Source organism: Lissotriton vulgaris, assembly GCF_964263255.1.
Source record: "Lissotriton vulgaris chromosome 8 unlocalized genomic scaffold, aLisVul1.2 SUPER_8_unloc_1, whole genome shotgun sequence".
NCBI lineage: Eukaryota > Metazoa > Chordata > Amphibia > Caudata > Salamandridae > Lissotriton > Lissotriton vulgaris.
In genome coordinates this window covers 953442-973458 of record NW_028240615.1, presented here as the reverse complement: position 1 = coordinate 973458, position 20017 = coordinate 953442, and the positions used below count along the sequence as shown (strand labels likewise).

The 20017-nt window shown below is 47.8% G+C and overlaps 1 protein-coding gene across 4 annotated transcripts in view; it reads left to right on the top strand.

The window, feature by feature from the left end:
- Positions 1-20017, top strand: part of LOC147672953 (CD99 antigen-like) — a 271236-nt gene that overhangs the window by 165285 nt on the left and 85934 nt on the right. For all 4 annotated transcript variants that reach the window (XM_086947860.1, XM_086947862.1, XM_086947863.1 and 1 more), the window contains exons 7-8: positions 1624-1671; positions 12332-12400. In XM_086947860.1, the coding sequence (XP_086803986.1) occupies positions 1624-1671; positions 12332-12400 (117 nt within the window). The remainder of the gene's footprint in view (positions 1-1623; positions 1672-12331; positions 12401-20017) is intronic.

The following is a 20017-nucleotide window of genomic DNA, read 5'->3' as shown; positions in this document are numbered from 1 at the left end:
GCGGACGGGTGTATATGACAGAGCATGACTGAGAGCTCTGAAGTTGAGGCTGAAGGCAGCCCTAGTGGGTTACAGTTATTGTTAGTGGGTCGTAAGTGTGTTCAGGTCACATTACGTGCACATCCAAACCGTGGCCCCTCTGCAGAACACACATCTGGATCGACCAATATGTGCCAATTGGGAAAAGGTGCGAAGGAGGTGTACAGCTGTTGAAATATTGACGGTGGAAAAGTATAAGCAAATGAAGTGGTTACAGGTGAATGGGAGGTTCGTGTGGGGGAGGTGACGTAGAGATGATGAAAGGAAGTACATGCAGTAGGACAGAGTTAAAACACAGTTCCCAAAAATGTGAGATAAACTGAGGATCTGTAGAGAGTTTATTCAAAGTTGGAAGGGGGCGCGTGGTATGAACTGGGGCCCCCACCTTGCACATTTCCAAGCTGTGTGAATAACTTTTCTTCCAAGGCGAGCTTGCTAGTAAAATGTGAGCCTCTGTTGCCTACTTGCGACCCGGTTTAGTGTGTGCCTCTGTTGCCTGCTTGTGACCCGGTTTTGTGTGTGCCTCTGTTGCCTGCTTGTGACCCGGTTTTGTGTGTGCCTCTGTTGCCTGCTTGTGACCCGGTTTTGTGTGTGCCCTTGTTGCTTGCTTGTGACCCGGTTTTGTGTGTGCCTCTGTTCCCTTCTTGTGATCCAGTTTTGTGTGTGTGTGTGGGTCAAATGCAATAGGTGTAGCATTTGAGAGAGATTAGGCTATTGGCTTTGTAAATGACAATGCCATTTATTTATGTTTTCAAAGCCAACACATAAATAAAAATGTTGTCATTTACAATGCCAATAGCTCTAACTTTTCCAAAGGCGAAACCGTTGCATTGTAAATGCTTGTTATGTTAGTCTACTTAAGGTGCTAATAAGTTTCTTATGTGTCTTTCTGTGTTCAGCTGCACTGTAAAGTGTCATCCCTCACAACTAGCTGAGGTTTCAACATGAGATGTACCATTCGGGTAATTTTTTGAAAGTGAGCGAATTTTCAGGTAGATAATTTACCCCAGAGGACAAATCCTAACTGCAGTGTTTAGCACGCAAGTAACTGGAAATCAACTCAAAATTACATTTTCGAGGGGATAGGGCACTCCTGGGGCACAGAAGTGTTATGGGGACACAAGACACTGCAATGTGGACAGTGATGGAGTTTGAAGCATTGAGCTGGACCAAAGATTGGACTGCATTATTGCTGGTTTTTTTAGTTTTTTTTACAGGCATAAGGCCATAAGGCGGGGGGGGGTGGAGATTTGGGGGAAGGGGGATGTTGATGGATGATGACGTAATTGTACCATTGTTTCTGAAAAAAATGCAAATAAAAATATTTTAAAAAAAAATAGTGTAGAAAAAAAAATAATTACATTTTCGAGTTTAATTTTTCCCAAACGTCTGTATAGATTGTCCCCTTTACTTTTTCGATATGGTATGGAAATGGGTGTATATTCTAAAATCCTATTAAGTGTAAATGTGAAAGCTTCTAAAAGCGATGAAGTTTGAGTTTAACTAAAAATTGTTTAGCCCTTTTTGTAATCCTGGGTTATTCTACCAGCACATTCACAATAATTTTCTCTGCTCTATTCACAGCCACGAAAAAACCTGTCCCACGGCCTAACCCAGGAGGTGGTGGTGGTGGTAAGAATGTGAACATAAAATACTTTATGATGCTATATTTTGTTTCAGATGGTCTCCTTTACATGGTTATTAAATTTGTTCATGACCTTCCGCACTTGACCGCAAACTGAAATCAGTCTCAAGTGCTTTACATTACTTGACCCAGAATTGTGCAACACCCTACTGCCATTGAAGAGAATAAGCATTCCCATATGTTTGGGTGCAAACATGTAAGTAGGTGACGGCTTTCAGCAGTCTAATATTGTTCGGTATCCAGAACTCTTTTCTACACAGTATTCAAATTTGTGGCAAACCGCAAAAGCACTGTATCGAAAAGCATTTACCAATAACAATTTTAACCCCTTCGAAGCTAATGACGAGCTGGGCTCGTCATGGCGCTTACCTGCCGTGCGCGGATGACAAGGCCAGCTCGTCATGATTTATGGTGTTTTAGATTTTTTAGCGCAGGACGGGAAAACGCCTAGCAGCCATGTGGTTAATAACTTTGCTTGAAGAAAAATCATTAATGAGCTAAGATAATATATTTACACAATTGTGATCAAAGCACATTTTGAATTGTGCTCCTTATCAAATGGAAGTAGTTTTACTGGAACTTCCTGACCCAGCTACAGTTACTCACCTCTTGCCTTTGATGTAGTAGTGACTAAGGAGATGGCATAGCCAAACACCACGTCACTTTATAACCGCAGGACACACAATTTCAGTTGCAAAGAACAACACTTGTGACACCTAATGGGGTTGATGGCATAAGAAAGAACAGACAACCTGCGCAAAGCCCTGCACTTGCTTTATTTTAAGTCAGGATTTTTTTCTTTTTTCTTTTTTTTTTTAGGGATGAGCTTATTTTCTTTCTTTATTGTACGTTTAAAAAAAATATCCATACCAAGATTCTGTACTTGTACTCCTATCTCCTGACCAAAGACTAATAAGGACTTGGTTTAATGGGCCCGATTCACAGAACTAACTTAAGATAAAATCCTAAACTTACTGCCATTTTGGTATTCGCAGAAGGCACTGAATAATTTTGGTATTCACAGAAGTTAGGAGTTCTAACTTTAGGACTCCTAAATGCCTTCTGTGAATACCGAAAGTCTTAAAGTTAGGATTTTTCTCAGTTTACGAGTAGTAAAGTTAGGACTAACTAAAGTTAGCCTCCTATAGACTAAACATCAGCCTTTAAGTCCCTTAGAAAATCTTTTGCTTGATTTAATTATTCTGCAGTCTTTTTTCGTCTGCAGTTTATGTATAGTAATGAATGAAACTGAGTTACGGATGCCATAGAAATTAAGTGCGATCTTGCTTTACTAGCATGCACATGTCTTATTCAGCCAAACTTTCCGCCTACTGGTTTCTCATTCAGTGTCAAGGGATGTGAAATAGAGAGAAAGAAAGACTATTAGAAAGTTACCTGAAGCTATAGCTTTTTCTAGTGCAGCATTCCGGTCATTGGGACCATATGACGGGTAGTGACCGCAGAGAAAGTCTGCGTAGAATTCGTATGACACACCCGCCCTGTATGTAGAGCTTGAGATCGTCCTTATTTCCTGCATCGCATTGCAGAAGGGACATTGTGTTTTGATTCCTCTTTGGAGTGGTTTGACTCCTTGTTAATTCAGACTATCAAGAGGACTGACTCCAGAGACTCACTTTTACCCTCAAACTTTAGGAGAAGACTGGAGAAGACTGTGATGTAATGACTATCAGTACCTAAGCGAGAGAGCTTGTGTGTTCTGCATGGGTCCCACATATCTTCCTTCACTAGGCTATAACTGTAAATAAATAAAAATATCTTAAGTCTCTCAGGATGCAAAAAGTGAGCCCTGCCAGCATGTTAAACAATTGCCAGTTTAAAATTCAAAAAATAAAATTATGTCCTGACTACTAAGAAATTGTAGGACAAGGTTCATGCTTAAGAAATACAATTCAAGGAGATAACACAAAATTGATATTTCCAGAGGATGGCACTATCCCATAACTGCTTTTTTTATCCCATGCACTCTTGCAACCTCAAGGGCTTCTTGTCGGTGCATAACAAACATGATATATTTCCGATAGAAGCAGCATTTATTCAATATATTATGTTGCTGGGAAGTCAGCTGGCAGCGGTCCACCATGGGCCTCTCTACCAGTTGGGAGGATGAACAAGCAGGCACAGCAGATGAGACGCTCTTTCCTGACAGTCACAGCACCCAGACCAATCCCAACGCTCCATTGGACCGATGTGATTGGCTTAGGGGTGGGAGGATGGCTGCCTGCTTCCTGGTCCGACCTGGAGTCGGACACAAGCAGTAGGAGAGAAGAATCGGGACCCAGCGGCAGCAAGTTAAGTGTTATTTTTTTAAGAAGCCTCCCACGCGCCGGGCCAACACACACTCTCCAGCCTGACACATGCAGAGAACCCAGCATTCCCATCATGGTTTTCGTCAGTGCTAAATTTGAGCCGGTGATTTCCGGTGCTTGGCACCAGCATACAATTATCAGCACCGGAACACTGCATTTATGACAGCTGCCACATGGTGGCGTTGTTTGTGTAATATAGAGATGATCAGAACCGATGTTTATTAATTCAATACACATTAAAAACAACTAATACCTACCACCCAAGCCATTCTTATGGCTTTGGTGGCCTTCAACAGTCTGAGTTGTCACACCTATAACCGTGCGATGGTTAGTAGTGTAAATACTGCCATTGGCAGCCCTGGCAGTGGTAATATACAGCAACGGTGGCCTCCTGATGAGAGCCCCTACTTTTTTTATTTTATTTTTTACGAATTTAACAAACAATGGTTCTCGTGAAAAAAAACTGAATGCAAGCCCCTCCATTGAGCCTGCATGTGACTTCCTGCTCGTGTTTCCATTGTAGTCCATTCTCACAAGAGTGTGAAAGGGAATCTGGTACTCATGTTAAAAGCAATTGTTGCTGAAAGATATGTGCACAGTGCAATGCACCTTTTCTCTTATATGTAATGGGACAGGCACTGCAACGAAATTGTCTCTGGACAGGTGAACCTTTTGTCTGTGTCAAAGTCCTCCAAGCTGCATTTCTCAGAGCTGTGTCAGATGGAAGATGTCAGCTGATGGGAGAGGACACCACTCTGACAGGCAAATCACTGAAACAAAACAAACGTGTTCTGCCAGTCCACCCTGAGCTCGGTGAAACTTGACACATTCTCGGGGAGGGGGTGAAATCGGTGCAGTGCCATAAATACATCAGTGCTGGATTGTTGACAAGCACCTGTGCAGTCTGTAAGTACAGAAGGCGGTGGCGGGTTAACGAGTCTCGTCGAGTGCACGCAGTGTGCTTTCATTCATTATTTCTTCTAGAGCAAACAATAGTACATTCTAAGTTGTGTAACACTCCTGCCAGATCCGTGGGCCCAGTGCGTGGGCACAGCAGTATCTGTGGGTGCCTCTGAGTGCAGGATTGCAACACATATGAAGCAGGCTTTGTGTGACCCCCCGTCAAGCAGCCAAAAGTGCTTTGTATTCCAGAATGTGCACTTTAACATTCAACACTGTAAGCACGGGGTGAAAACCCCGAACATGTGAAGTGCTGCTGCCTTGATCTCCCATAGGGGCTAAAGGTGCAACACATGACAGATGTTTGAGCATCTGTGCCTTTGTGTGTGTTTATTGGATGCGGGGGGGGGGGGGGGGGATGTTGTGGGTAGAAGTTGCTCTGCTCCCAGTAGTTGCAGATGGACATTTTTTTATTATTCACAGTGCACGAAAAACAACACAGTTACGAAAACGAGAGCGATTCTTGCCATTTGCCAGTGTTTTTTGTCTATACTGGGAGCAAGGAACTTTATGTCTTGAAGAGTAAGAAACATTAGGGTCTGACTCTTATAAAACACTTAACAGTCTTGTGCTCTTTTGTGGGTGACTCTTTCTAACTTGAAGATGCTTCAAATCAACATGTGCCTTCCGACCCAGAGTGCTCAATATTGTGGATACCTGAGCATTAATAACTTTGTTTTGGATTGCAAGCACTGCATTTATGAATCAGAAAGCATTGGAAGAGAAAAATGTTTGCACAAGTTCAATTAAAAGATCTAAAAGGTCCTAAAATAGAGAGGGCTGTCCCAAAGCAAAGGCTGGGTGCACAGGGATGGAGAAGCAGAGCAGAGAGGTCTTAGATCTACCTTTCCCAAAAAACAGTAAAGGTGTAAAATAGGTGACTGATATCCCCCCTCTCAACAGCAGAGATGTGTTTTCATTGTCTTTGGGCCTCCTCTGGTGACACTGTTCGAATTGAGCAAGTTTAACAAAGTCAACCAATTGCTGCTGGTAGCAGAGTAGATCCCTAGTTTCAGCTGGCTTGCCAGCAAGTGATGGAGTGGAAGTATTACACACAGGATGTGGTCGTAGTTATATGTTTGTTTCTAGTGTCTAAACCTTGAGCCATTTTAAACTATCAGTTTCATAACCTGCAAGGAAGCATCTAGCATAGCAGGACCGGACTGGGAACCCAAAACAGCCCTGGCAATTTTGATGGACAAGCCCCGACCCCCGCTGCTTCTGTTACAGGGCTGATATAGCAGCAAAACCGCCCCCCAGTAACAAAATCGTCCCACACCCTTCCAGGGAAATGCCAGATGTCCGTAACCGGCCAGTCCGGCCCTGCATCTAAAAGATTAACGTTGGTAAAGGGCCACAGGAAGGTGTTGGAGATGGATTGGAGGCATTATCGCCTTAACCCATTGCACACTGTGCACATTTTCGCGCTGTGCGGGCGATTTGAATAGTGGGCGGGATTCGGACGGCCACCAGCCGTCCTCCGCACAAGCCCACAGTGACGTCGGATAGCTGGGGGCCGTCCAAAGCATGCAAGGGGTTAACAGTCAGAGCTGCTGACTTTGGAACTGACACTGATCTTGTCTAATGTATTCTGATGCACATGTATGCTTTAGTGCTGTGGTACTCCGAGTACGGCCCGCGGGGCAGGGCTTCCTTGGCGACCCGCTGACCTTTCAGGTAATGCACCCATGACCCCCCAGAGAGAGAGAGAGGAGAGAGAGTGGAGCTAGAGAGAGAGAGTGGAGCTAGAGAGAGAGAGTGGAGCTAGAGAGAGAGAGTGGAGAGATAGAGAGAGAGAGTGGAGAGAGAGGGAGAGAGAGAGAGAGTGGAGAGAGAGTGGAGAGAGTGACTGACTACGATACTGACTGGCTGAGAGACTGACAGAGAGAGACTGACTGAGAGAGCGACTGACTGACTGACTGAGAGAGAGACTGACTGAGTGACTGAGAGAGAGACTGACTGAGAGAGAAACTGACTGACTGACAGAGAGAGAGAGAGACTGACTGACTGAGAGGGAGAGTAATTGACTGACGGTGAGAGAGAGACTGACTGATAGAGACTGACTGACAAAGAGAGAAACGGGCTGACAAAGAGTGACTGACTGACTGAGGGAGAGAGACTGACTGACTGAGAGAGAGACAGAGAGAAAGAGAGAGAGACTGAGAGAGAGACTGACTCACAGAGAGAGAGACTTACTGACTGACTGAGAGACTGACTGACTGAGAGAGAGAGACTGACTGAGAGAGAGACTGACTGACTGAGAGAGAGACTGACTGACTGAGTGAGAGAGACTGACTGACAGAGAGAGACTGACTGACTGAGAGAGACTGACTGACTGAGAGGGAGAGAGACTGACTGACTGAGAGGGAGAGAGACTGACAGAGAGAGACTGACTGAGAAAGAGACGGATCGAGAGGGACTGACTGACAAAGAGACTTGCAAAGAGAGAACGGCTGACAGAGAGAGAATGACTGACTGACAGAGAGACTGACAGAGAGAGAGAGAGAGAGAGAGAGAGAGACTGACTGACTGAGGTAGAGAGACTGACTGACTGAGAGAGAGAGCCTTAGAGAGAGAGAAAGAGAGACTGGCAGAGAGAGAGACTGACTGACTGAGAGAGACTGACTGAGAGAGACTGACTGAGAAAGAGACGGATCGAGAGGGACTGACTGACAAAGAGACTTGCAAAGAGAGAACGGCTGACAGAGAGAGAATGACTGACTGACAGAGAGACTGACAGAGAGAGAGAGAGAGAGAGAGAGAGAGAGAGAGAGAGACTGACTGACTGAGGTAGAGAGACTGACTGACTGAGAGAGAGAGCCTTAGAGAGAGAGAAAGAGAGACTGGCAGAGAGAGAGACTGACTGACTGAGAGAGACTGACTGAGAGAGACTGACTAACTTAGAGAAAGAGACTGACTGAGAGTGACTGACAGAGAGAGACTGACTGAAAGAGACTGACTAACTGAAAGAGGCTGACTAACTGAGAGAAAGACACTGACTGACAGAGAGAGACTGACTGACAGAGAGAGACTGACTGACAGAGAGAGACTGACTGACAGAGAGAGACTGACTGACAGAGAGAGACAGACTGACAGAGAGAGACTGACTGACAGAGAGAGACAGACTGACAGAGAGAGACAGACTGACAGAGAGAGACTGACTGACAGAGAGAGACTGACTGACAGAGAGAGACTGACTGACTGACAGAGAGAGACTGACTGACTGACAGAGAGAGACTGACAGAGAGACTGACTGACAGAGAGACTGACAGAGAGACTGACTGACAGAGAGACTGACAGAGAGACTGACAGAGAGACTGACTGACTGACAGAGAGACTGACTGACTGACAGAGAGACTGACTGACTGACAGAGAGACTGACTGACTGACATAGAGACTGACTGACTGACAGAGAGACTGACTGACAGACAGAGAGAGACTGACTGACTGAGAGACTGACTGAGAGACTGACTGAGAGAGACTGACTGAAAGAGAGAGACTTACGGTCAGAGAGAGAGACTGACTGACAAAGAGGGAAACGGGCTGACTGAGAGAGACTGACTGACTGACTGACAGAGAGAGAGACTGACACAGAGAGAGAGAGAGAGAGACTGACTGAGGTAGAGAGACTGACTGACTGAGAGAGAGAGAGACTTGGAGAGAGATTGAGAGAGACTTGGAGAGAGATTGAGAGAGACTTGGAGAGAGATTGAGAGAGACTGACACAGAGAGAGCGCGCGAGACTGACTGACAGAGAGAGAGAGAGAGAGAGAGAGACTGACTGAGAGAGAGACTGACTGAGAGAGAGAGAGACTGACTGAGAGAGAGAGAGAGAGACTGACAGAGAGAGAGAGACTGACTGAGAGAGAGAGAGAGAGACTGACTGAGAGAGAGAGAGACTGACTGAGAGAGAGAGAGAGACTGAGAGAGAGAGAGAGACTGACTGACTGAGAGAGAGAGACTGACTGAGAGAGAGAGACTGACTGACTGAGAGACTGACTGAGAGAGAGACTGGGTGAGAGAGAGAGACTTAATGGGAGGCAGTCAGAGGGAGAGCGAGGGAGGGAGGGAAAGGGAGGCAGACAGAGGGAGAGCGCGGGAGGGAAACAAAGGGAGGCAGACCGGGAGAGTGAGGGAGGGAGGTGAAGGAAGAGAGACAGAGAGAGAGGGAGGGAAAAAGAGGGGGAGGGAGAGTGAGGGAGAGAGGGAAAGGGAGGCAGACAGGGAGAGTGAGGGAGGGAGGTGAAGGGAGGGAGGGAAAGGGAGGGGGATGGAGAGTGTGTGAGGGAGGGAAAGGGAGGGAGAGGAAGGGAGAGGAAGGGAGAGAGGGAAAGGGAGGCAGACAGAGGGAGAGCGAGGGAGGGAGGGAGGGAAAGGAGGGAGGGAAAGGGAGGCAGACAGAGGGAGAGCGGGGGATGGAAGGAAAGGAGGGAGGGAAAGGGAGGCAGACAGAGGAGGAAAGAGGGACGGAGGGAAAGGGAGGCAGACAGAGGGCGAGGGAGGGAAAGGAGGGAGGGAAAGGGAGGCAGACAGAGGGAGAGTGAGGGAGGGAAAGGGAGACAGAGAGAGGGAGACAGAGAAAGGGAGAGGGAGGGAGACAGAGGGAGGGAGACAGACAGACAGAGGGAGGGAGACAGACAGAGGGAGGGAGACAGATGGAGACAGACAGAGGGAGGGAGGGAGGCGGAGGGAGACAGACGGAGACAGACAGAGGGAGGGAGGGAGACAGAGGGAGGGAGACAGACGGAGACAGACAGAGGGAGGGAGGGAGGGAGACAGACAGAGGGAGGGAGACAGGCAGAAGGAGGGAGAGGGTGACAGAGGGAGACAGGGAGGGAGACAGACAGATGGAGGAGGGAGGCAGAAGGAGGAGGGAGACAGAGGAAGGGAGACAAAGAGAGGGAGACAGACATAGGGAGACAGAGAGAGAGGGAGGGAGACAGAGGGAGACAGACAGAGGGAGACAAAGAGAGGGAGACAGAGGTAGGGAGACAGAGAAAGGGAGAGGGAGGGAGACAGTGGGTGACAGAGGGAGGAGGAGGGAGGAAGGAGGGTGACAGACAGAGGGAGGGAGGAGGGTGACAGACAGAGGGAGGGAGGAGGGTGACAGACAGAGGGAGGGAGGAGGGTGACAGACAGAGGGAGGGAGGAGGGTGACAGACAGAGGGAGGGAGGAGGGTGACAGACAGACAGACAGAGGGAGGAGGGAGGGAAGAGGATGACAGACAGAGGGAGGGAGGAGGGTGACAGACAGAGGGAGGGAGGAGGGAGGGGGAAGGGCAACAGAGGGAGGAGGGCGACAGAGGGAGGAGGGCGACAGAGTGAGGAGGGCGACAGAGTGAGGAGGGCGACAGAGTGAGGAGGGCGACAGAGTGAGGAGGGCGACAGAGTGAGGAGGGCGACAGAGTGAGGAGGGCGACAGAGTGAGGAGGGCGACAGAGGGAGAGGTAAGGAGAGAGAGAGAGGGAGAGAGAAGCAGAGAGAGGGAAGGAGAGAGAGAGACTGACTGAGAGAGAGAGAGACTGACTGACTGAGAGACTGACTGAGAGAGAGACTGGGTGAGAGAGAGAGACTTAATGGGAGGCAGTCAGAGGGAGAGCGAGGGAGGGAGGGAAAGGGAGGCAGACAGAGGGAGAGCGTGGGAGCGAAAGAAAAGGAGGCAGACAGGGAGAGTGAGGGAGGGAGGTGAAGGAAGGGAGACAGAGAGAGAGGGAGGGAAAAAGAGGGGGAGGGAGAGTGAGGGAGAGAGGGAAAGGGAGGCAGACAGGGAGAGTGAGGGAGGGAGGTGAAGGGAGGGAGGGAAAGGGAGGGGGATGGAGAGTGTGGGAGGGAAAGGGAGGGAGAGGAAGGGAGAGAGGCAGACAGAGGGAGAGCGAGGGAGGGAGGGAAAGGAGGGAGGGAAAGGGAGGCAGACAGAGGGAGAGCGAGGGATGGAAGGAAAGGAGGGAGGGAAAGGGAGGCAGACAGAGGGAGAACGAGGGACGGAGGGAAAGGGAGGCAGACAGAGGGCGAGGGAGGGAAAGGAGGGAGGGAAAGGGAGGCAGGGAGAGGGAGACAGAGAAAGGGAGAGGGAGGGAGACAGAGGGAGGGAGACAGACAGACAGACAGAGGGAGGGAGACAGACAGAGGGAGGGAGACAGACGGAGACAGACAGAGGGAGGGAGGGAGACAGAGGGAGGGAGACAGACGGAGACAGACAGAGGGAGGGAGGGAGACAGGCAGAAGGAGGGAGAGGGTGACAGAGGGAGACAGGGAGGGAGACAGATGGAGGAGGGAGGCAGAAGGAGGAGGGAGACAGAGGAAGGGAGACAAAGAGAGGGAGACACACATAGGGAGACAGAGAGGGAGGGAGACAGAGGGAGACAGACAGAGGGAGACAAAGAGAGGGAGAGGGAGGGAGACAGAGGGAGGGAGACAGAGAAAGGGAGAGGGAGGGAAACAGTGGGAGGAGGAGAGAGGGAGGAGGGTGACAGGCAGAGTGAGGGAGGAGGGTGACAGACAGAGGGAGGGAGGAGGGTGACAGAGGGAGGGAGGAGGGTGACGGACAGAGGGAGGAGGGTGACAGACAGAGGGAGGGAGGAGGGAGGGAACAGGATGACAGACAGACAGAGGGAGGGAGGAGGGTGACAGACAGAGGGAGGGAGGAGGGAGGAGGGAGGGGGAAGGGCGACAGAGGGAGGAGGGCGACAGAGGGAGGAGGGCGACAGAGGGAGGAGGGCGACAGAGGGAGGAGGGCGACAGAGTGAGGAGGGCGACAGAGTGAGGAGGGCGACAGAGTGAGGAGGGAGACAGAGAGGGAGAGGTAAGGAGAGAGAGAGAGGGAGAGAGAAGCAGAGAGAGGGAAGGAGAGAGATAGAGACAGAGAGGGAGAGAGAAGGAGAGAGAGGGAGACAGAGAGAGAGGGAGAGACAGAGAGAGGGGGAGACAGAGGGAGAGAGAGAGGGAGACAGAGAGAGGGAGTGAGACAGAGGGAGTCAGGGAGAGAAAGAGGGCGAGAGAGGGAGTGAGAGATAGGGAGACAGTCTAAGTGAGACAGAGGGAGAAATAGGGAGAGAGAGAGAGAGATGTGTGTATGCCAGGTCTGGTGGCTCAGTGGACGAAGGCGTCCGCTGCAGGGACCTGTGTTCAACCTCATGGTCACAGTTTGTTTTGTTGCACTAGCCCCGCCCCTGCCCCTACTGACCCCGCCCCCTCACCGGTGCGGCCCTCGGCCACAAACCACACTGTAAATTTGGCCCCCGAGAGAAAGTTTGTGAGTACCCATGCTCTAGTGTCTACGGGTTAGGTTCAGGCTGTATAAAACTACAAACAAATGTTGGGTTGTAACTGAGTTTGCTTTCATTTTTTGTCAATTTTGTAGGAACCTTTGGTGATGAAGACCTTTTCGATGCTGCTGGATTCGATCCGAACAAACCAGATAAGCCAAGTGGTAAGAATATTGATTTCAAGTTTGTCCAGAAGTGTAACCATATTGCCATGTGATTCTATTTGTATTTTGGGCAAAAATATTCCAAGGGAAGCTAAAGGCCCTGAGGTTGGATTGTTGGAAGACTTTACACTTTAAGTGAACATAGACTAGCAGAGGAGTACCACACGAAAGTGTGCAATATTTAACATTTTATTTTGCTCTCTGCTTTTTTCCACCCATTTCATTAATTGTAAATGACACCGAAACCACTAGAGTTCTCTTAAAAAATGCTTTTCTGTACCATGAAAGCGAGCATAATCTTTTGCCAATTCGATTTAAAGGCTGCACCAGTACGTTTGTAGATGATGAAGCACTGCCATCTACAGGCCAAAATCGAATTAATATCACTTTAAAAAGGTATGTAAATGGAAACACTAATAAAACCGATAGTGACTAGTAGTTATTGCCGCCAGTTAAATATTCCCAGATGAATTCCAAAGTAATTAAGGGTCACAAGATAAACACATTTTTCTGGGTTTCCCTGACTATAGTGATTTTAACGGGGATCTCGATTTAAATGAAAGAGGGATAATCCCACCTACTAATAGAGCATCAAACAATTTTATGCAGGGAACTTCATAGGAAGAAAGAAGAGGACCTGAGAAACAAACCAAAAGAAGAGAAAGCGCGAAAAAGACATGAGACAAGGCAGAATACCGGAACAAGAATAATAAAGAAAAAAGAAAAGAGACAGAAAAGGGAACAACTCCCCCAAGTTGCAAAAGAAGCAGTAGCCAGGGCACTTATACTCTCACGCCTGGACTACTCTAATGCCCTTTATATCGGTGCCCCACACTTTCTGATTCGCAAATTGCAAGTGGTCCAGAACGCGACAGTGAGGCTCCTCTTTGATATCCCCAGGAGGCTAAGCATGCGCAAGCAGCTCTGCGAGCTCCACTGGCTTCCTGTCGCCCAAAGAGTGCGCTTCAAGGCCCTGGTACTCTCCCACAAAGCTTTACATGGCCCGTGCCCATCCTACTTAAGGGCCAGATTTGCGTTCTACCAGCCAACACGTCAGTTGCGATCGGCCACCCTCAAACATATGGTGATTCCTAGGTTCAAGAGGGTTCGTCTAGGTGGCCAATCTCTGGCGGTTAGAGCTGCCTCCTTGTGAAACAACTTACCGGACGCTCTGAGGCACATGCCGAACCTGACTAGTTTCAAAAAACTTCTCAAAACTCATCTATTTCAGCAAGCGTTCTAGCTCCACTGTTCTCAGCTGACACTAGGTCTCTCTGCCGCGCCAGGACAGTCTTGACTAACAGTGCTCGTTACAAATCAATATATAACATATAATATAACAACATAACATAACAACCTAAACAAAGGAGAAAGAAGAATAAAGGTGAAAAGGCAAAAGGAGTAAAAAAGAAATAGAGAAATTAGTGAAAGAGGAAGAAAAAAGGTAGAAAAAGATGAGACAAAGAAGAAAAAAGCATGTAAAAAAGAAAAAAAGTGAATGAAAGAGAAAAGGAGAGCAAGCAGAGAAAAAGCCAAGAAGGAAAAACGTAGAAAAAACTAAAGCAAGAAAAAAGTGAAAGGAAAAAATGAAAATAGGACAGAGTGTAAGGTTGGAAAGGGTGAATGAAAGGAAGAAAAAGTAACAAAGGAAAAGGGCGAGAAGAAGGAAGGAGAAAAAGAAAGAAAAATGAAATAAGGAACAATACATTAAAAAGACAGGAAGAAAAAGGCAAGAGAAGTTGAGATAAGATGAGGATAAAAAGACACAAAGGAGAAAAGAGAAAATATTACGAAACAAGAACAAAAATTGAGAAAGTGAAATGAAGCAGATGAAAAAAGAAAGAAGTAACGAAATAAAGATGGACAGAAGAAAAGGAGAAAACAAACTTAACAGTGAAAGGAGGAAACGGAGGTAGTAAAAGAAAGAAAATGAATGAAAAGGAAAACCTAATTTTTCAAATAGAAGTGGCCTACATGGTTCCGCAGTTTCAGCACAGAAGATGGTGCGAGCTACTCAAAATTAGCCTGACAACTATTTGTAGTTCACGATCAACCAGTTGGAAAACCTTGATTTAAAGGGTTAATGAGTCTCAGTACGACTTTCTGTAGCTATGGCGTAGGCAATATATTTTTTTGTACAGGAATGTGAAACGGAGTCCATCAAATATTTGGAATGTTCTCGTCTTGGTGCATACTTTGGTAGTGAATCTTTACGCTTTTAAAACAATCTCAAACTTCCACTATACTAGAAAACATTTATCAAAGTTGCATATGAAGCTCTCCTGGACATCTTCACCTGGGTGGCATTTTGCAAAATGGATCTGAAGCTTTGTAGAAGGAAAAATGGTTCCTATAGCAAGCTCTTTCTAAGCATACTGAATGCTTTGTTCTTGTCTGCGTCAACTGTGGCCCTAAGCTCACTGGGAGCACATGGTCTCCAAAGCACATCTATCCATTCTACCTAATTTTTTTGATAATAGGCACTGGAAATGTTTTGACTTTTGTACTAATGTTCTTCATTGGCACCACAATGCTTTCGTCTATATCAAGCTTGCTGCCCAATATTGAGATTTTAATGACGAGTTCAGTGAGGAATTTGGCAGGAAGATTGAGAAGTGTTCACCTATTTAGAATGAAGCACTAGTTAGGTGTAATTCGAAGTAGAATGTTTTAGTAAAGCAACTGAAATTAGCTGATTTTGAAGTCAGTGGTACACGGATCTCAGTGGTGTAAGGAAAGATGAAGGGCCCCCCTGCATGGTACACAGAGGGCCCCCCGCTCCAAATTATTTTAAAAAACCTTTATTTATGAAATGCACATTACACAGGTTCTGCCAACAACCCCTCAGGGCCGGCAGCTATGACACATATTGAAAAAAGAAAGCGGGGCAGTACACTTTTAAGACGATCACTGAACACACATTATAGTGTGGAGCATAAAACGTACTAAAAGGATATCGAAGGTTTAATTTTATGATTTTGTTGAAGAAACACAACAACACAAAAACATGGCATCATACTGGCAAGGGTCATAAGAGGGGGGAAAGGGGAAAAGGAGTAAATATAAGAAGAAACGAATCTGGCAAGGGGGGGCGATCATGAAGGAAGAAAGGATACAGGTGACATGGAAAACAAAAAACGGAACGCCAATCATGGGGAGGAGGGGACAGGAATCTCATAATCGAGTGGAGGGGAACATATATCGCCACGGTACGAATTCCACTGTGCCCAAACCCTGGACCACTTTCTGGGACGACCCCGTGCCTCATACACCGTCTTTTCTCGAAACATGCACCAGTCCATGTTATCCTTCCAGGCACTGAGCCGTGGTGGTCTGGCAGAGCCCCAGAGCTGAGCTATGTCCCTCTTGGCAACCATGTTGCCCAGAGTGACCCAGAACGTCTGAGCAGCAGTACAGTCCGTAGGCTCCCACACATTGAGCAAGCAACGCCGTGCCTCAGGAAGGAGGGGGACTCCTGTGACACGTCCCATCACATCATGCACCCTGGACCAGAAGGCCAAGACAACCGGACATTCCCATAGAACATGAAGAAAAGTACCATCCATACCACACCCCCGCCTACACCGTCCATCCGTCGCAAGCCCCATTCGCACCAGTCGCATACCGGTTACATACACACGGTGGAGGATCTTTAGCTGGACAAAACGAAGTCGGGCCGGAATAGCCACTTCCTTAGGGGAAGAAACAGCCGACTGCCAGTCCTCATCGTCTAGTTCAAGCCCGTCCGCTGTCCAGGAAGCACGAAGTTTCCCCAGCTGGTCAGCCCTGTTGTTAATGAGCTTCTTGTATATTAAGGAAATCGTACTATCGGGGACGTGGCCGTCTAGGATACGATCCTCCAGCGGGGAGAATTGTGGAATATCAGTCCCAGGGGGAAAGGCTGAGGACAAGGCATGTCGGACCTGCATTCACCGAAAATGTTCCCTATCATCAAGCTGGTATTCCAGTTTCAGGGCTTCAAAGGACTTCACAGTGCCCCTGGCCCAAAGATCCTCCACCTTACTGATCCCAATCATGTCCCACCTGTCAAACCCTTTCGTCTGCCAAAGGTTGCCCAATCGATCAGAGTCGTACAGTGGGGTCATACGCGTCAGCTTGCCACTCCAGCCCGTAGCCACAGTTGCATCCCTCCAGGCCCGAACCGCACACTTCGTAGGACCCGTAAGGAGGCGGATCGGCGACTTCGAGTACAAAGCTCTATTAAAGTTGCCACCGGGCAGTAAAAATTTGTCCAGGGCAAAGGCAGGAGCGGGTTCCGATGAATACGTTACGTGATTGATGGCGCTCAGGTGCGAGGCCCAGTAGTAACGTCTGATATCTGGTAAAGCAATACCGCAGTCGTACCAGGGAAGGGTGAGCTTAGACAGCGCAATACGGGCACGACCGTCCCAGATCAATTGTCGCTGTAGACTTTCGATCTCGCGAAAGTAGCGAGCAGGGACAGGGTCGAAGAAATTCAGCAACGCATAGAGAAATCGGGGGAGCGACATCATTTTAAAAAGCGCCGCTCGGCCCAACGGAGACAAGTGCAATTCAAGCCATCGCCTCACATCTTGTTTGAGACGACGGAGCGGAGCATACAGATTCCGTTCATAACGCACCGCAGAAACCGTAGAGACATAAATCCTCAAATACTTAAAACCGTCATTCGCCACCAAAATTGGAAACCTACGAGGCAGCGGCGGCAGAACCCCGGCTATAACATAAACACAGGATTTGGTCCAATTGATGACCAATCCGGAGTTCTTACCGAAGGATGTAAGAACGTCGAAAAGCACGTTCAAAGACTTTTGAGGGGAAGTGAAGTAAAGGAGGATGTTGTCGGCATACAGTGGGACGCGATCCTCCAGATCTGGCGCCCACCGGATCCCTTTAATCGAAGGTTCCCACCGGAGCCATGCCGCAAGGGGTTCAAGCGCCAACGCAAACAGGAGCGAGGAAAGCGGACCTCCCTGACGGGTGCCGCGTCCCAATGGGAAGGGGTCAGAACTTCTGCCATTTACCACGACCTGGGCCAGCGGTTGTTCATAAAGAAGCCTGACCCACGCAATAAAGTTAGGGCCAAAGCCGAACTTGGAGAGGGCCGCCCAAAGATAAGGCCATTCAATGGTGTCAAAAGCCATCGTAGCGTCCAGGGAGGCCACCACCGCAGGCTCCGTGAGAGTAGCAGCTCTCGCGAGAACACCATGAAGCCTACGCAGATTAAGGGCCGTGTTCCTATGTGGTATGAAGCCGGATTGATCCGGATGGATCGGGTCACAAATCACCGTCAACAACCGATTGGCCAGAACCTTGGCTAGGATTTTAGGTTCTGCGTTTAGCAGGGAAATGGGGCAGTAAGAAGTACAGCGATCAAAAATACAACAGAGTATTGGGGGGTCCTAGGGGAGTTAGTTTATAGACAATGTGAGTACCTTGTCCCCCAACTACTACTACAAAAAACAAGAGAGGTACTGAGAGTCTGTGAAATGAAGAAATGACAGGACCAGGTTGTGTCCAGTATAAGTGTTCAGATCAAACCATTGATCTTGAGCACATGACACTATTATGTCATAGAGGTGAGGATAGGAAGATACAGGGTTTAGAAAGTAAGAACATAGTACCCATCCGCCCACTCATCAGTGGAATTTCGTCATCTGGGTTGGTGAAAAGAAAGGTGTCCTATGGGCTTCTCCTCAGGGAGAGTCTGAGGTAGCCAGATGTTGGACCCTTAAGAACCACATCCAACCAGCAGAGGATAGTGTGTGAGTGGAAGGGGCAAATAAATTTGCAGTGCTCAGAAAAGAAAAAGGAAACTAATCCTAGTGATTAAAAATACCTACTTTGATGACATAAGAAGACTTTTATTCGGTGTGACCATCAAAGTGGTATCGTTAAAAACAGTAAGCTGATAGCATGTAAGGAATTGCTATCTATCACGTGTATTAATCGGTCGACATGTTTCAGCCTATATCGGCTTTCTTCAGGACCTATGATAAGCTACTGCAACATATACTTATCGTGAGTTGGAGCTTGAACATGAACAATCTCCAACAATTGAAGGTGTATCTCCTCCTGTGCATAGAAATGTGGGAAACAAAAAGACACAGTGTTAAATGTATACAAACTATGTAGTGTTTACCTCAACCTCTTGAAATGCAAAGAAAACATAGTCTTCACTCACCCCAATTGTAGGGAGAAAAAACCTCACCTCGCCTGGCAACAGCTCAGGTTGGAAGGAGGCCACGCACTAAAAAGATAAGTGCGAGAAAAGGAATTAGTAATGCAGTAACTAGATAAGTCCTGCATTTTGTTGTAGACTTTTACAAACAGTGACACCAAAAGGCATAAGGAGGCGGCTGGATTGAGAAGCTGATGTGAAATTCATCTCTAAAAATTATATCAAACCCCTTAATGTTTCAAGGTTGTACTATCAGTAGAGTTGTTCAAGGGTGGCAAAAACCGCCATATTATGTTGTTAGCGTTAAGTTAAATCAAAGGGAGATGGAGTCTTCCTATTCAGAGCCCTCTCAGAAAGAAGCGCAGCATAGAGCGCTAAAGAACTCACCTCTCCGTCGTTACCTCGGGTAGAATCCTGAGCCGAGGGGGAGGTGACTGGCTCACTGAGAATGGCTGTTAATAACAGCCGGTGGCGGACCTGAGAGAGAACTCTCAGTATATGCGTTGTGATAGGTTGTGAGAAATCGACCAATGGTGACGATGCAAGTTAAGCCTGCAAAGGCACAGACCTCTTGGCGCGTTCTCATTGGTTGAGACTTAAACCAATGACAGCGGATGTAGGCTATTTTGCGGAGCTGTGTAAAATGCGTACCGCTAGTCTTTTTATCAGTCATTTATGGTGATCATAAGTCTGTTTAGGCGAACGACCTCATCTTAGGATTGCATGTAGAGCATTCAGCATGGAAAACGTATATCACCCAATGACTCTGAGAATATCAGGGAAATGTCTAAATGGGCTTTGGCACAAGGTGCGTGATTGGTGCTGTTCAAGCGGAAGGACTCCTGCCTCGAACGCGTCTAGAAACATGTTGCGGAGATGGGCGGCCATCTTGTCTGGGCGAAGTTTGTAAAACTCGATGGGCAAACCATTAGGCCCCATCGCCTTGCCCGATCGCAGAGATCTGATAGCAAGGGCAATCTCATCAACCGTAAAGGGAGCCTCCAGAGCCAGGCCCTCCTCCTCCGAAACACAAGGAAGAGCTATATCACGCAACAGCAAACGGGAATCAGCCTCATCACGATCACTCACCGGGGTATAAACTTTCCGGAAATGATCAACAAAACAGTCAACAATCTCACCGGGGTCAGACACACATTCACCAGACTCGCGAACAATAACGGGCACAACGCGATTCGCTCTTTCAGCCTTATCCAGCCACGCTAGGAGTTTGCTCGCCTTGTCACCCACATCATACAGCCGGCCCAATTGGTTCGCTCGCATCAACTTAGCAGCATCGGTCACACAAGCCTTGTAGTCCGCCTGTTTCAGCTCCAAAGTGTGTAACAGCGCAGGCGTGTCATCCCCACCCAGTTCATTTTCAAGTGCTGTAATTTCAGTCTCAAGGGCCAGCACGGCCTCCCGCTTAGCCCTCCGTT